General features: G+C 36.5%; 1 protein-coding gene across 1 annotated transcript; it reads right to left on the bottom strand.

Annotated features, from left to right (window-relative positions):
- Positions 1–1,604: 1,604 nt before the first annotated feature.
- On the bottom strand, positions 1,605–15,756 carry RSL24D1 (ribosomal L24 domain containing 1). Its single transcript, XM_033109604.1, has 6 exons — positions 15,551–15,756; positions 11,597–11,710; positions 9,797–9,869; positions 5,338–5,401; positions 3,483–3,568; positions 1,605–2,037 (listed from the first exon to the last, which is right to left on the bottom strand). Exons 1-6 carry the CDS (start codon positions 15,629–15,631, stop codon positions 1,946–1,948), a joined length of 510 nt encoding a protein of 169 aa, XP_032965495.1. The 5' UTR covers positions 15,632–15,756; the 3' UTR covers positions 1,605–1,945.
- Positions 15,757–18,849: the final 3,093 nt, after the last annotated feature.

The raw sequence follows: 18,849 nt of genomic DNA, 5'->3' as shown, positions 1-18,849 counted from the left end.
CAGTCCTATATTGCTCTTAAGCAACTAGAGAATACAGGCATACCTCATTTTATTGTGCTCTGCTTTATTGTGTTTCACAGATGTTGATTTTAATAAACTGAAGGCAAACCCTCCATCTGCAAAAAGATTACAACTCACTTTACTGCAATACTCGTTTTACTACAGTGGTCTGGAACCAAACCTGCAATCTCTCCAAGGTATGCCTGTATAAAAGTTTTGTGCAGTTAAGTGTCTGGACAATTTTATGCTTTTGTGTTATGCTAACTGCCCAGCAAAGGTCTCAACCAGACAAGGTGAAACAATAGTAGCCTAAAAGCATTGTGCCAAGCCACCTCTTCTCAAGCAACAATTTAAAGGGACAACTCATCTCAGTGATTCAACCAAGCTTAGATAGCTGTAGGGGGATAAAACTGTGGTATTTGCATACGTATAGTTCATGAGATCTGAGGTCTCAAAATACTACGAAATCCACCCTGACAGTTCAGAGAACTGTCTAGATGTTAAACCTGAGATGCAATCTAAAATCTTTGTTTTAGCTCAATTTCCCCAAATTAATGGTCTCAAGACAACAGCAAAATGCTCCCTAACTAGCACGATAGGAAACTTGCTTCCTAATAGTATGTAAGTTTGAACACGTTTATATTAAAACAAACATGAATACAGTATGGAGAACTTTGAAGTAATTTTACAAATGTCTTTGATTGCATATATATAGTTCCCCTAATTGTTACATCAATATTATTTACAAATGAGCCATATTTTACAAGTAAGAACACAAAGGCAAAATCACACTGGAATTCAGGTCTTCTAACACTTGGACCAGTGATCGGTTCACTTTTTTACTAATATTAAAATAAAATTTAGCCATTACTATATAATTATATAACCCTAAGAATCTGTTATTCTAAATTCTGTCCTAAAAAAAATATATAAAAACTGAGTTACTTAATATTCTTAACATACTTATTTATAAATAATGTAAAAATATAGAAACATTAAGTATTAAGTATGTATTTTTCATTAAACATATCTCCTACTTCAGTAGTACATGTGGGAGAAGTTATTTTCTTCCAAGTAATCAATACTTCATGTCTTTGTTTAGTACCTTTAAGATAATAAATATGTAGGCATTTACTGTAGAAATGATTTTATGTACAAATAATGTACATAAAATGTACAGACATCCTACCCATAAATTTGATTTTCTTTTCAAAGAAAACCACACAAAAAATTTTTTAAAGGCACTGGATTCCTCTGCATCTAAATCACTGCTAAACTGGAAAAATAAAGCTTGTTCTAACAGGAATCTCAAGCTAACGGTTTCTCCAAAGGGGAAATTATAGAGTTGCATGCCATTTCAGGACAGACCATTCAGCTCTCACCTCCAACACCCACAACTGCCTAAACTACCAGTTAAACCAGGTCAAAATAGTAAAACAGAATTAGGCTTCAATATGTGAGGCCATTATGTTCTTCTAAGATGTTATTTAACCAAAACAGGAAACATACTGAAGTCAAAAGATATTAGTACTTGAGGCTAATTATTACACAGATTGTTAGTTCCTTGTGGTATCCCCCTTTCCATAACATTATTAAAGGGAATATTTTTACTGCAAAGAAAATTTTATTTTACATATCACTAGCCATGAGTTTTCATCATTAGTATTACATAAATGTTGCTGAGTGCCATTATCCAAGTGGCATGACCATTTTATGTCCACAATTCACTTGTTTGCAGAATTTTCATGATTTACATAAGTACATCTATCAGTGAAGCACTGAGATGCAATCTTGTATCTGTTAATATCTGATGTTTTGCAGATAGCAATGTAGTAGAAGAGATGTACTTTTAATCACCTTTTCATTTGAGTCACTTTATGTAAAAAATCAAATGTAGAAGTTTTAAGTCTCTAAAGGAGATTTTCCAACGCACTCACAGGAATGGTTACAGACAGTTAAGATTTTCAGAAACAACTTCCATGTCCACATCCTGTTGTAATTTCTGTACCATTTTGTCTTCCAGCTGTTTTCCTCGGGCTTAAAAAAAAAAAAAATTAAAAACTTTATCAATTCAATGTGACTTTGCAGAACTCATCAACAACTGTATAAAGGATCTTGGATGTTTTAAAATAACGTTAGCCATGGGGCAGGCTGGGAAAAAAAAATAATAATAATAATAAAATTAAAAAAATAACATTAACCATACCTAAGAAATTTAAGAATAGTAACTAAACTTATACAGGTCTTATACTACGCCATGCATAAAGTAAGCAGGTCTTATCATATGCCATAAAGCACTCTACATACATTTGCTCATTTCACCCTCACAATCACCTGCATTTTAAAGATGAGAAAAAGATGAGAAAAGCTGAGGCACAGAGACAGATGAACTTGCCCAACGGCGCTAAACTGGTAAGTCCAGTAAGTCAAAGTGATGGGATTTGAACCCTGGCCCTCATGGATCCATGGTCCCTGCTCTAAACACTGTACTCCCAACCTCAGAGAGTTACCTAAAAACTTAGATAACAATAGTTCATTCCTATTATTTTCTGGGTGTGAGTTTGCATCATTTATATCCTGGAAACAAATGCTGCAGGATTCTGTTTTGTCTTAATAAAATGTACAACAAAACAACCAAGGTAGGACTTTAACACAAATCTATTCAACATGTGCTGACAGAATTTGACCTTTACTAAGTTCACGTATGGAATCATTCAGCAACAAAGTCTTCAACTAAATCTCACCAAAATTTCTCTCTTCAAGTAGTCTACAAAAGTGAGTAAATTATATAACAGATTGTACTTGGTTCCAGATGAGTAAAAGAATGGTTTTCTAGCACCTCATAAAAGAAACTATGCACACAGAAAACTGCCCAACTGAGTGACAAGTTATATAACCACAAAGAGAAGGTTTTAATGTTAGGTTGGTGCAAAAGTAATTGCAGTTTAAAAGGTTAAAAATAACTGCAAAACAGCAATTACTTTTGCACCAACCTAATACAAAACTGAAGTTCTCAAACTGAAGTATCAGAATTGCCTGGAGAGCTACTGAAAGAACAGAGGCCCAGACTCAAAGGGCCTGAGCCTCTGTATTCTTGTTAAGTTCCCCAAGTAATTCCCATACTGACCAAAGTCTAGGTCACTAATATTAAACACTGTCCTTTAATAAAAACAGGTATGAGGCAAAATCATCTATGAAATTGTTACTCAACTCATTTTGATTAACTTGGAGAGATATCTTAGGGAAACAGGATTTTATGAAGGAGGAAAAGAAATATCATATGCAAAAAATTGACTGGAACTGTGAGATACACTAAATAAATTATATTTTTTTAAGCAAGTCACATCATAAATATACTGAGATAACATTTACATGAAAAAATACTCACCCATTAAAAGCTAGTTGATTACACAGATCACAAAAATCTAGATTTTTCACCTCTCCACTTAAAGCAGAGAACTCCTAGGCAATGCATTACTTACATGCAACAGGGGCCCGGATAAGATGAATGTTTTGCTTGACTTCTTTGATGTCCTGAACTTTCTGTAGTTCTTTATTTTTCTTCAACCTAGGTTAAAAAACATTAAGGCCAAAATTTCAGTTACTAAAACTTCTTTAAAAGACATTAATTCATAATTTTAAAAAATAAATTTCATTAAATAAGCCATACAGATAAGGAGTGGGAACTCAGTTATGTTCTAGTTGCTAATCAGCTTAAATAGGATTCTTACACTACCAATTTGTTCATTCATAGTATCGCTACTGCCCAGTTGGAAATAAAACGGTGTTTGCTAGTGAATGAAGGAACGTGACTGAAGCAAAGAATTAAATCTCAGAGAGCAATGTCTATTACATACATGTAATGCAAACCTCCTAGTACCTAGATCTTTCCTCCTCAAATAGGGAACAATCTGTTACCCAATTTTTTAATCACTCCGTAATTACAAGAGCACAAAACTTGTAAGACATTTAACAAAAAAACTAACAGACTAGTTCTCAAACATTTAGGTCCCTTTTCTGTAATGCTTTAACAATCTTGTAAAACTTGAAAGCTGTTGGTGCATGTTTCTTTTCTATGACAGACTGCCATAGTGATCTGATCAAAATCTAATGCCCCGTCTCTAAAGAAATAAGTGACTCTGGGCTGGGGCAGGAGAAATAAAAGATAAGACTAGACCTTGTTAGCCATAAAGAAAGAAAACACTCAAAAGAATGATGAGGAACTGTCAAAATGACATGGGAGCCTGCCTAAGGAATTCCCACTAGCCAACATGGGTGGGCTACTTAGAACGTGATTATTTATAAAAATAAATAATGACTAAGAATTACGACCCACTGAATGCCATAAAAATCAATGAATATATACAGATATATGAACAAAGTAATAAATTTTAAAATTGGGGGAAAGCTCTTTTATATCAGAAAGCCAATAATAAATGTAGAAGAAACGACAACTAGAAAAATCACCATTTGACAACAATCAAATAGTAACAGATTCAGACAAGACTCTAATGGATGCTAAAACCAGTAGGTCCCAGTTTGAAGAGTAACAGGCTCTTTGCAGATTCTCAATGTACCTCTCCCAAGATATGTATTAATTAAAAAGAAAAAAAAATAGTTAACTTTCCAGTTGAGAGAACTGGCAGATACCACCTTACCCCAGTGATCAGAGTCACTTGGGGTGACATGTGCCTCCTGATATAATGCAGAGGAAGGATACACTATCATTTCTATGATATTCTGGCCAAGTTACCTAACGTGCATCTATTCATGAGGAAAACATCAAACCCAAACTGAGGAACATTCTATAACTGATTTGTACTCTTCAAAAATGTCTGTCATTTAAGACAAAGAAAGATGAGAAACTGTCCAGATTAAAGGAGCTTGAAGAGACATGACCACTTAACGCAATGCATGATCCAGAATATTCTGTTCCTAGTAAGGATACATAATTGGAACAACTGGTAAAATCTAAATGATGTATGTAAATTATATAATCGTATTGTATCAGTGTTAATTTTCTGATTTTGGTAACTACTGGGGTTATATAAAAGCATGTTCTTATTTTTAGGATATATACACTGAAATATGCTTAGTAGGAAAAGGGCATCATGTCTTCAACATACTGTACATAGAGATAAGGATAAAGTAAATGTGATAAAATGCTAACAGAATATATGAAAGTTCTTCATACTATTCTTGCCAGTTTTTGTAAGTCTGAAGTTATATGAAAATAAAAAGTAAAAAAAAAAAAACAAAACAAAAAAAAAACCAAATGCCTCAAGATTTCTACTAGTAATTATTACTCCAAGAATTACTCTACACGTATATTCATACCTGTTCATTATAAATTTAGCTTGGCGTTTCTGTTTGATCTCTTCAACTCTCTTCATTGCATCAACTACCAAAAAAAATCATACAGAGTTAGCAAATTATTCACATTCAAGTAAGAGCTTTAACAATCACGTCTTTATTCTTTATCCTGATTTAGAAAATGATTAAATGGAAAACTCATTGGGAAAAAATCCCTACTCAAATAACGGAAGAAGGTATGTACCCTTTGCTAATATCACTGTGAACTCATCTTTCACAAGTACCATTTCTCTAATTTTTATTTTGTAAAAGCTTTTCATGCTACTAAATTTTCCTTCTACCTTAAAGCAGTCCAATGCTGTCCAAATTTTATTCTACAGAGAACTTAAATAAATAAAAATTAACTCCATCCTTAGTTTGTCCTTTCCATAAATAAAAGCACCTTTCTGGTCATAAAGACCACTTTTTCTTTAAGTGCCTGGGATATGATCTGCACATTATGAATACTGGTACATGAACCAGTCAACCAATCTGCCACATTCTCAACCACTACTAAATCCAATTGTTTTGGAAAATGTATACAGGAGCTGAGTCCAACTATGCTCTAGTATTTATATCAGCACTGTCCAATATAAGACAAACCACACATGAATTTTAAATATCTAGCAGCCACATTTAAAAAAAAGTATAAAGCTGACTCTGGGTGGTGAACACACAATGGGATTTATACATGATGTAATACAGAATTGTATACCTGAAATCTATGTAATTTTACTAACAATTGTCACCCCAATAAATTAAAAAAAAAATAATTAAAAGAAAAAAGTATAACGGAAGTCAAAATTAAATTTAATGATATATTTTGTTTCACCAAACATATCCAGAATATTGTCATTTCAACATGTAATCAATATAAAAAATTATTACTGATATGTTTTATGCTTGTTTCATAGTAAGTTTTCAAAAACCATCATGTATTTTATCCCAATCTAGCTTCTGAACAACAGTAGGATAGTCACAGTCTTAAAGTATCTATCTCCCCACAATACTTATTAATTACAGAGGGTAAAATAGTAACTTTACAGTGTAGAGAACTGGCAGACACCTTCTACACCAAAGATCAAAGTTAGCATTGCCCGTAATAGGACTAATGAACAGCAGGTGCCTCCTGACAGGACACAAGGACAAGAACTCAGCATCACGTCGATGGTACTCCTGCCAAATGTACGTTACCCAAATCTAATCTTGAGAAAGCATCGGACAAAACCCTATTAAGGGATTTTATACCAAACACCTGGCCTATATTCTTCAAAATTCAGTTATGAAATACAAAAAACAAACTCAGGGATTGTTCCAAACTGGAAGAGACTAAAGAGATATGACATACACTATTCTAACAACTTTTGCAATAAAAGATATTGGGACAATTAGAGAAATATCTAAATAGGTCTAAGATTAGATGATAATAATGTATCATTGTTAATTTCTTGATTCTAATAATTGTACTATGGTTGAATGAGAGAATGTTCTATTTTTAGAAAATACATATTAAGCTATTTAGGAATAAAAGAGCATTATATAAGTAACTTAAACAGTTCGGAAAAAAATTACAGAAGGGAGAGAGGGAGAGAAGGAGAAAAGGTAAATTTAATAAAATGTTAAATTTGGGGAACCTGGACAAAGGATACCAGAGAATTCTACTGCCAGTTTTCTGTTCAGTCTGAAATTAAGTCAAAATAAAACATTTTGGGTTTTTTTTAAGTGCAGGCTGGGGACCAGTAATATTGGCATCACCTGGGAGTTTGTTAGAAATGCAAAATCTTAGGCCCCAGACATAATGTGTGAGAATTTGTATTTTAACAAGAACCCCCAGAAGTCCCCATGGTGCTCTTGGCATTAAGATGATATTTGTATGATTAACTCTAAGACAATGTCAACTCTAAATCTGTACAATCTGTGGCTTAAAATTAGTATGCTGGATATGTAACTTTTTTCTTTCTTTACCTTTCAGAAAAAAATGATAGGGGCAAGTTCTAGTATTGAGAAGCATTTCCACACCTTAAAGTTACTCAAAAGGAAAATAAACACACAAGTGGCAGGTAAATCCTTTCCAAAGAATAAGACACTGCACTACCAGATATTCCACAAGACTGAAAAAAATTAAATGTAAGAAGCATCTAATAGATATTAAAAACTGATATGCAATACAGAGAGAAATGTTAGATAAAATACAAATTATTCTTCCCACTATTGTTGCTTTTAAAGTTCTCCTGCTGTTCCTGTGGACATCAGTATCTTGACAAAGGTTGCTCAGTCCATGTCTTCATATAATTTCACAATGTAAGCAATAAATACAAAACTATTGTCAACAGACTATAGACCAAATGATATTGAAATAAGGTGTGTGAGGAATCAATAAATCTTTAGGAAGAATAATATATTTTTTGGAACACTACTAGGACTTTTGTGTAAGGCAGCAGGAAATGTTTTAAGTTCCAAAAGACTCATGTCTACCCAGGTGCTCTTCTTTGAAGTCTATTTTTAGGATCCCAATATGAAAGGACAACAGAATTTGTGCACGGAAAACAACTCAATAAAGCACCGCTTCTTACAGAATTTTCAGATGTGTAAACAAGTGAGGCAAGGGAATGAGACTGTGATAATCCCCGAAACAACTACTATCTAACAGAAGCAATAACGTAGGAGTACTCAGTAAAATGCACCAGGGGCAGGGACTGTGTGTACCCTGTTCATCTGTATGCTACAGTCAGTGCTTATTATTCAAGTATATGAACTCTTACAGAAAACAACAGTATTTCTCAGAAACAAAGTAAACAACATAAAAGCAGTATGGAGGGTCATGGTAACCAAATATCCACATATAACTGAAATAAGATGTACACCTCAGTTTCAAATCAAGCTGAATGCCCATCAAATAAAAGTAGTCATAAAATATATAAGGAGGTGGAAAAACAAATATGTAAGGGTAATCTGAAGCTGTTATCTTCAAGTAGCAACGAAAAAGAAAACAAAGGCCAAATGAAATAAAACTCCAAGGGGTCCAGAAATGTCTTAGGATCTTCCAATAATATCCATGACAAGAGTGCCTTTTAGAATCAATTTAAGGATCCTGTGAAAAATTTTAACTATGTGAGGTGATGGATGTTAACTAGACTTACTGTGGTAATCATTTTGCAATATATACAAATATCGAATCATTATGCTGTACACCTGAAACTAATATAGCGTTATATGGCAATTATTTCTCTATAAAAAACAAATCCTATGAAGTTATTAATCTCTTTAGAAATACTTGAGGTTGAATTAGTGTTATTTCCAAATAAACCCAATAAAATCAACGACTTTCCAGAAATTAACTCTTCCTTTAATTACAAAATTAAAAAAAAAAAATTTTTTTTCAATTTGAAATATCCTATATATTATCAGCCTAAGATATTCTAGTTGTTCGATAAATTTTTTGAGGAGGAAAAAAAAAGTACCAAGGGGCAGAATACTTAAGGCTATGGGAAATACGCAATTCCAAATCTGGACTCTGATTTCTCCACAGTCCAGGAAGATAAAGCTTTCAAGGGTGTCAAATACGACCGCAAAGGCCCACAACTTTTCAATTCCTCTCCTGAAGTCTTGTGACTGGCTGGGAAAAAGGTGTTGAAAGGGATAGCCTGCCTGTGATCCATCACAAACTGATAGTTTATAGAATTCTAAGCCTTCGGGACTTCTAGTTAACAAACTACATCACCCTCAACCTAAGACTAGAAATGGCTAATGACTGCCACAGAGGGAAGAAAAGGCAAAGGCAGGGCCAAGGGACTCAATCACACAGACACAGTGGAATCTACAAGCTGGCATAAGGAACTAAATTTTGCTGCAATATGGGTTTTTCATTAGTCTCTGCCTACTTCAGAAAAAAACGAAAGACAAGAGCCAGATATTATTGGCTTTTAATTTTAGTAGCCTATAGCTTTATTTTTTATCTAAGTTAAGCACTTTAGAAGTTCGGGTAGAAAATTTGTAAATATCACTTTAAGTGCTGTGCTTTTTAATTTTACCAAAGCACTAAATTTTATAAGGTGTAGAGAATACACTGTTTATATCCGTAAATCAAATTATCGAAATTTGTAAACTGTTCTAGGTTTTGTGTATATTTTAACTGTGCCACACTCACCCCCATCTCTCCACCTCTACTTTTTCCAGATTTCTGGATGTTTTGTATCTGTGTGGGCAGTCCAAATAACATCAAATCTAATAATTACGTTATTTTTATAATGGACATAGCCATTTCCGAAAAGGATATGAAGTAGCTTATAATAAAAGACACAACAAAACCATTAAAATAAGGATAAGAGAATAAGAACTAGCCAATAAAAAAGGGAAAATTTAAACAACAAAGTGATTATTAAAGTTATGGCATTATGCCAAACCAGTCTCTCCTGAAAATTTCTGACATTCCCTTGTGACTTACTAGTTTTAGTCCACAACTCCCGCTGGTACTTGACAGGTTCATTTCTACGTTTTTCAAATTCAAATGAATTATCCTGAAAAGAGGGGGAAAAATATGGTTTTTAGAGAGGCACAAAGGAAGCATTTCTTACAATTTATTCTCCTTCCCACAAGTGTTTCAACGATGGACACACGTTAAAATCGCCCCGTCCCCCGAGTGATTTTAAAAAGTTTTCAAACTTTTTCTCCTTTACACACTACGCTGTACAAGCCAGCCCTACTGAAAATCTCTCTCTGTATACGAGTGATTCTCAAATGGAAGGGCGCGGAGGGGAAGAATATAAACCCCATCTCCCAGACAGGCATGTAACAATCATGGAGATACAAACAAATTGAAAAAGCTTCCCTAATTCCCTTTTCCTAAATGAGACTCTCAGCCAGAAAACTGTATTAAGCTGAACCACAAGAAATTGCCATTTTTCATAGATCAAAAAAGAGTCAAACACTGAGAATTTCATATGGTTCAACTTAAATACCTATTATGCTTACGTATTTCAATACTGGTATACCTTTGTGTTGTAGCATATAAAGGTGTGAAACTAGACATCTTCAAATAAATGTGGTGCTACTCTACATGACATGAGCTTTGCCCTGAAATTCTTCAGGTCCCCTCTAAACGCAGTTGGTATTTTGACAGTTAATAATCCCATTTATCTTAAAACATGCAAAACCATTTTGGAAAAGGTACACGTTTCTAGAAAAATTACAGGAATTTCTTGGTTTTCAAAGCTACCTGACATAGACACATGGACAGCACTAACTCTGTATCTGCCTATTTCCTTTATATTCACATGACTATTCAGATCACAGTAACCTCAGCAACGAGAGGTCACCAGCAAATGACTGTGTCTGGCATCCTTTCTTCATTCATGTAGTTGCCCCCTGTCTTTCAGGCGCTTGTTTCTTCTCATCCATACTGACAATTATTTTTGTGACAGTAACTGTGATTTGGCCTTGCCTTGCATCTTGTCAGAAAGTATTCTTTATATTCATTGAAAACCTCTGGTTAAAGGAAGCCAGCAAAGGGTTTCATGGCATCCGCTTAGAAACTGCTCTTAAGAAGTAGAGAGGTGGGAAAGAGGTTGAGGATTTGGGAGCAAAGGAAGTCATGGAGGGAGGGGCCCACTGAAAGATCTTCTCCTTTCAAGAGAAGGGTGTGGAGCTTTTACCTCCTCCCTTTGAAGAGGATGACAGTGGACAAGCTTCACCAGATCCTTAAGACCAACTCAGGAATAGCAATATGATGACAGGGGCTCACACGCGCAATTGCCTCATTCCTGACTCCCACTACTCCTCATCACCCCAACACCATTAACTAACTTCTCTGCTCTCAGACACTAAGTCCTGCTAAAGAAATCTGGAAACTAATAAATGAGTCTATTACTAACCTCGTCTGAACCCTCACTGCTGTTCAGGAATCCTTTAATTAATCTCTTCCTCTCAAAATTCCTCAGTAGCAATTTCCAATTTCAACCCAATCCACTTAAGTGATTTCCCCCTTCGTTGCCAAGAGCTAAAAATCGTTTTTTGAGACTGGGAAAAAAACATTTCTACAAACTGAATTAGGAATTTTTTTCCTTACCAGAATTCTACAGATTGATGGCTTTTAGCATCATGTGAGAATAAGATTATTATCACAGCCACATACAAGTCACTCAGCCATCATACTATAGAAAGCCTTCTTATACTTAGTTAAATCACATGCCTACCCCCACCCGAAAAAAAACTCTGAAATTTTGAAAACTGTAAAAACTATACTCACCACTGTAAGCTCTTTACCAGCTGCTTTACGGAATGCTTTAGTCCACCTGACCTTGCGAGGATTGCGCTTCTTTTTAAAGTTTTTATGACACTTGGATTTACAGAATCTGAACACCTACAAGAAAAGTTAAAATAGTGAGAAGTCAATATTAAAAATTTTTTTCTATCACAGATGTTGCCCCTACCAGGTAAAACACACTGTAAAGTGTGAGAAATAACAATGTTTCTCACTCACAATAAAGCTTCTACTTACTCACAACACCACTTAGAAATGTGTGGACATACCACATTAAATGGAAATTGAACTATTTTTTGAACTATCAAGCATCATCACAACTAAAAGCTGAGGACCCTGAAAATACAGTTAAAAATTACCATTTTTATAGAATAAGAGTAAAACCTTAAATGATCTTGAATAAGGATAGTTTTAAGGTGAGTCGTTTATTTAAATCACTTCACATTTCAGAATAAGTCTCAAAAATCTCAAAAATTTGAAATAACCATTCTGCAATCTCCTTTGGTTCTTTCCGTCCTTGCACAAAATAACTGCAAAAAAGCAATGAAAACTGGCTATAAATTTGTCTTCTGAAGTAGTCATAGATCTACTAGGAAGAATCGTCACTACTTTAATTCTCCACCTTCATCTCAAATGATGCAATCCTTTAATAGTGCTTACAATTTAATGATGCCCCAATGTACTTCAATGTGCTCCTTAAATGGCTGATTGGGACTCATTATGCAAATCTAAAATGCATTATTTTATTACTTTGTAATGTGTTAGACCACATTGCAATTTGCGTGTATGTTACCAGAGGCAATCTGAAGAAGAAAAAGTGATATATGTGTGTATATATGTATATATATATATATATACATATATACATGTATCTCCACACATACACACACACACATACACACACACACACACACACACACACACACACACACACACATCACAAGCCAAAATCCTTTTAAGTATACTTTGTTCTATGGGGAACTTCAAGCACGTCATTATACATACGAGGACATAGCTTTCTTAGAAATGGTCGATACCAGTTTAATCCAATCTAGGCACATACCTCGTGGACAGCCCTCTCCTGAGAGACTTGAGTGAAAGCGTGTCTCTATTCCTGAATTAATTTCCAAGTAACTAGAAAATACGAGGACTACTGTAATCTACTGGAGTAACTCCAGTAACTATGAAATCATTATCAGTAAAACTTCTTTGAGTATTTACAGCCTCAAGTGCTATTACCTTAAGTAACAGCCTCTATGTTTAATACCCAATAGATTAACTCCCAGACAAATACCCATTTCTGAGATATATCTAATGAGAGATTTGCACATGTCCTGGGTCTCCTCAATTCCAAATGGAGCCAACAGGAAGTTCAGGGAAGTCCACTTGAACTCCACACCTAATAGGTGTTATTTAAAAAGCACAATGAAGTATCTGAAGAGACGGAGTCACTGGAGATGGGCAGGGTATTCAACCAGCAAATAAAGTGCAGCTACTGTGTGCTGATGTTATACTAGGTGCTAGGGATGCAAGAACAAATAAAACATGAATCCCTACCTTGAGAACTTATGCTCGCAAGCTAGGTGTGATAAAGTCTCACTTTGCAAATAAGAGAGATTGAGATCAGACTAGGATATAACAAAGGAATAAAGCTATATAAAGTAATCATGTATAATACGGAAACACATGATACGGAGGTAATTAAATCTACAGTGAGGTAGGTGGTGGATGGATTGTGTGGAAGACAAAGCTTCATAAGCTCAAGTTTCCCTTTTAATTTAGTCCTCTAGCATCATCCTCAGTCTTCAACATGCAAACAAAAGATCTATCAATTCACACCTCAGCCTCAGAGTGCTTCAACCCTTTCTTATTCCCCTAATTCAACAAGCATTAAGCACTCATTAAGCGTGTATTTTCCTCTTTGCAAACTATGTGAAAATATGAAACATTGACACTAATTCTACCTTTAAGAAGCCTCTTAAGAAGTGTTAAGATGGGAAGTCTCTATAAAGATGGTCTCAAAAGTTAAGAGCATAAGTCTGAAAGACTAGCTAGGAGGCTAGAAAAGTGACAAGTGCCTGATCTGGAGCCAGGACAGGAGGGCAGAAAGAAAGCAAAGACACCACTATCCTTTGCAAAGGTGGAATGAATAGGACTTGATAAATAGATACAAAAGCTGAAAGATTCAAAGATGACTCGTATTTCTAGCAAAACCGTCTAGGCAGATGACAGGTATTAATTCAGAGAGCAAAGCAGATACAGATTTGGGAATCATCAACAGATAAAATGAGCCGCAGGCATACCTCATTTTATTGTGCTTTGCTTTACTGAACTTCACAGGTGTTGCGTTTTTTACAAATTGAAGGAAGACCCTCCACCAGCAAAAAGATTATAACTCACTTTATTGCAGAGGATGGGTACCAAACCTACAATATCTCCAAGATGTGACTGTACTTGTTCTTCATTAGTGCTTCTGGGCCTCTACTACTTCTTATTTCCCCCAATAAACTTTGTTCTGGATCCACTGGTCTTCCCTAAAGCAAGGTGGCTGGCCAGCCCATTCAACACTGTCCTTGCTAGCAACCTAGACTTCCCCAACAACTTGAACTTCCAATGCGCCAGATAAACACTCAACTCGATCTGAAAAGCCCACAATCTGTTTTTCTACTTCCAATATCCGGCTGACAGGCACTGCTGGACAAAACTCATAAAATCATGATGACCAGATGATCCACAAATCCAACTTGGCAATTATTTCATTTTTATAAATTTTTTATCATGTTCCTGAGAGAAGGTATTCAAAATCTTCTACATGCTTTTTCAAGTTCCCAAATATAGCGCTGGTTCCTCACTTTCAGCAAGAACCCTTGCTCCTAATTAAATGGGATCAGTATCTTCTATCTATAATAGAGGTATAAAGCAATAAAGTAGGAACTATAACCCTTTAGCTTGTCAAAATCACCTCCGTAAGGATTCCCAAATGTTTTCCCAAAGATTCTAATTCAATAGATCTGATGGAAACCAGGAATCCGTATTTTTTATGAGCACCTAGTGATTCAGAAGCAAATGTAAGAGATTGCACATTCTGAGAAACAATGTGTTCAAGAAACAAAAGAATGAGATTCATGCTGACTTAAGACAAATTCGTGCATCATTCATTCAGTCTTTCACAAGCTGACCTTACGGTATATCTGTATGTTTATAAACTAATCTTTTGCATATAGACGTATATTTGTATTCATAGCCCCTCCAACCTCTTATCACCATCCACGATACCAAGGGACATACTTTCTTCGTTCTGTGCCTTTGCTCTAACTGTTCCCTTGCCTTCCACCTAGAGTGCTGTCTCCTCAATTCCTCACATCCAGGATAAACGTCATATACTTTCTGGGCCTTTTCACATAAACGTCATACCCTTTCTGGGCCTCCTCAACTCACCTCCAATAACCTCATAATATATAAATCTACTATTAAGCTACACGCCACATTTCTATTAACCTCTACACACTGTGGACACTCCCAAGTCGTATCCATCTCTATGAACACGAACATTAGCAACGACGCTCGACCAGGCTTGCGTTCAACCAAGTTTGACTTGAAGAACTTGGCCCTTGTACGAAAGTGGCCACGCAGCCCAAAGAGACCCCCCAGATCCTCCGTCGGAGCTGGCTGGGATCGCTCCTGAACCTCGCTGCAGCCAGCTTCGACCAGGGGGGGGCCTGGTGACCAGCTCCGTTCCGGACAGCCGCAGCTCGGAGCAACACCCCCAGCGGGAGATCCAGGCCGGAGCCCCTCACAAAGCCTCCCTCCCTGGGGGGCAGCGCGGAGAACCCGGGCTGCACGCCGCAGGCGCAGGGGCACGCCGAGCGGGCTAGGCCTCAAGCCCGCGGGGGCACCGTGGGGGCACCGCGGGGCGCCTTCTGGCCTTGGCCGCCTCACCTTGCAATCGTTGCGGACGAACATCATGCCGTGGCCGGGGTATATGGGCCCCGAACAGAAATAACACTTCTCGATGCGCATGTTGAAAGCGCGTGAGGACCCACCACCCAAACGCCTGGCTTGAAAGGAAGTGACGTAGCCCTGCCACCGGAAGTAGTCTCTTACCAGTTCCCGGCCCGGAAAAGGCGAGCGTCCTCCGCTCCTGCGGGTCCCTGGAAAGCAATCCGAACCTGACGGCGCCCGCTCGTGGCCGCGCCGGCAAAAACCTGTCGTGTGGCGCGGCCGCAGAGCTGCGAAATCGGCCTGGCCCTCTTTCTGGGCCAGTGAAACGTGCTCTGCGCCGCCGACTGAACTCTCAGCGCCTAGTTTTCCTCTCTATCATGTTCTATAACGTCAGCATTTCCTCGTGTCTTTTATATACGCGTATCGTGTCTTTAGTTTGTACTTTGCCCCCAGAGAGCTTTCCACACTTTGGGTTTTCTCTAGGATTCTCATTTCTACACTCCCCTCCCTAGACCCGCTTGATTCCCGTCCCAAGCCGACTTGCCTGGCGTCTCCAAGCAATTGAGTCTCCGAGGCTTGGTGGATTTCACCAGAAATATTTTAAAGACTTGTGGTGTTCTCCACCTTTACTCCTCTCTCCTTTTAATTGATATGCATGTTGCAAAAAAAATTTTTTTTCAAGGGAAAGGAAGGTTCCTTCCCCAGACCTCCAGTATTCCTTCCCAGAAGCAATCAATTCCTTTCATTACCTACCAGACACTTTTCTGTACATAGCCAGACATATGTGTGTATGCGTGTCTCTACTCCCTCTTTATAACACTAACAAGCATGCTAGTCACCCTTTTCTGCTCTTTTCTGTCTCCCCTCATTGAAATATGAGTTCCATCGGGGTAGATTTTTGCCAGTTTTGTTCAGAACTATATCCCCAGTACCTAGATAGTAGAACAGCTCCTGGCTCACAAATAAGCATTCAATACTGATTTTATTATCAATGAATACATAACATTCTTTTTTTTTAGTTATATATATGCAATTGTATGAAGGTATTTTAATTGGCTGCCTATGGATAAACATTTGTTTCCTGTCTTTAGGCATAATAACCGTCTATACTGATAGACTTTGTTTTCCAAAAAAAAAGTTTATATAGAACTGCTGGATCAGAGGATATGTACATTTTAAAAATTTGGTAAATAACACTAAATGCTTTCCAAAAGTTTTACCAATTAACATTCAACAATCAATAAGATGCCTGCCTTTTCACCATCTCCTTATCAAAGGTGTTTTTGCCAATCTGAGGGGTTTTTGTTCATTATTATTTTAACTTGCATTTAATTATGAATGAGGTTAAGAATCTTTCCAAATATTTGAAATTTATTTCAAATATTTTCTCTAAATTCCCTGTTTATACCCTTTACAGTTTTCTATTGTGTCGTTGATTTTGAATAGCACTTTACATTCTAAGAGGTTAGCCCTTTGCTGACATTTAGAAATTATGTCCTAATTTACTGATATTTTAAACTTTGCTTATAGTATCTTTCCTTGCAGATGTGTTTTAAATGTATGTATCCAGTTTCACCCTCTTACCTTCAATGTCAGTGTCTACATCCCTTGTCCATGTTTTAATCCCATACCCTAAGGCTTTACCTGAGACTTTGTTCCCTTCAGCCTATGAGCATACCCAGTGTCACTTAGGTTAAATGGGTGAGTAGGTAGTCTTAGAATTTTTTTTTCTTTTCAATATTATAATAGAATACAAGAGAAAGGAGAAAAAACGTGTTCCACATCCAACAAATTGAACTGAAATCTTGGAAATACTACTTTACATTTATCCTGCTTGAGAATTATGATTCCTGAATCTGAAGCTGTATATCTCTTGTGATTACTGAAAAATTCTCAGCAATTTCCTTTTCAAATATTGTCTCTTCATTTTCTCTAATGTCTCTTTCTAGAATTCCTATTAGACATACGAGTTCTGACAATTAAGTTCATGAATTTGTTGCAACTATGTTGCTAACCTTTTCTGATATCAGAGGGATTATTCATTATGAATTTGTATCAACTGGACAAACAGTTAACCAAGTTTACTGTTCGGAAGTGCTAAAAAGGCTGCGTGAAAAAGTTAGACGACCTGAACTTTTCACAAACAATTCATGGCTCTTGCGTCATGACTATGTACCAACTCACAAGGTACTGTCTGTAAGGGAGTTTTTAGCCAGTAAACAAATAATTGTATTGGAACACCCTCCCTACTCACCTGATCCGGCCCCAATGACTTCTTTCTTTACCCAAAGGTAAAGGAAATATTAAAAGGAAGACATTTTGATGACATTCAGGACATCAAGGGTAATATGATGACAGCTCTGATGGCCATTCCAAAAAAAATTCCAAAATTGCTTTGAAAGGTGGACTAGGTGCTGGAGTCAGTGCATAGCTTCCCAAGGGGAGTACTTCAAAATACATTCAGCAATGAGGTATGTAGCACCTTTTCTAGGATGAGTTCACAAACTTAATTGTCATGCCTCGTAAGTTGGGGCTTTTACCTTTCCTCTGTATCTCTTAACCTCTCATGCTAACTCTGCATCTCTTTCTGCTGAATTCTGTGTTATTTCCTCTGGCCTAGTTTCTGGTTCACCAATTCTCTCTTCAACTCTGTCAAACTTCTCATTTAACTTCTGACCATTAAGTTTTCAATATCAATGACTATATTTTTCAATGGCATTCATTTTTTTTTAGTTCAAACCAGTCTTATATCTTTAATAATGTCTTTTTCTCCCAGATGTTTCAATTCCTTTTATGTTTGTAATTATTTTAAACATTTTTACTTTATGGTCTCCATTTGATAAAGTATATTACTTGAAGTTCTTAAATGCTAAATCTCACTGTTTTTGGTTTGTTGGCCCTTGCTCACTGTTGGGTCTGAGTGGGTGGGGAAAGAATGGGTTGTCATTTTAAACTGTGAGTTTATGCTTAGTAGGATGTTTTCTGTAAGAATCCTGTAAGGTCTAGGTGAAGATGTTCTCTCTGAAAAGATTTTGCTTTGCTCTACCAAGTAATCCAGAGGTATCACCAACTGCAAATCACTTTCTTATATTAATTTTTTGTCAATTTCTTGGCTTAGACATTCCCCTCCAAAAAAAAGTAGTGTAAACTTGAACCTCGAACCTGTAAAAAAACAGATTTAGGATTATAAATTCTCAGGGGAAACTAAGAGAGACTGAGCCCATGCTTTTTGTGTGTTTGGAGGTAGGGAACTCTTCATTCTAATGCCCTACCTCCACAGATCCAAGGCTTTCTCT

Source organism: Rhinolophus ferrumequinum, chromosome 6 (genome assembly GCF_004115265.2).
Source record: "Rhinolophus ferrumequinum isolate MPI-CBG mRhiFer1 chromosome 6, mRhiFer1_v1.p, whole genome shotgun sequence".
NCBI classification, from domain to species: Eukaryota; Metazoa; Chordata; class Mammalia; order Chiroptera; family Rhinolophidae; genus Rhinolophus; species Rhinolophus ferrumequinum.
This window is presented reverse-complemented; position numbering and strand designations above follow the sequence as displayed.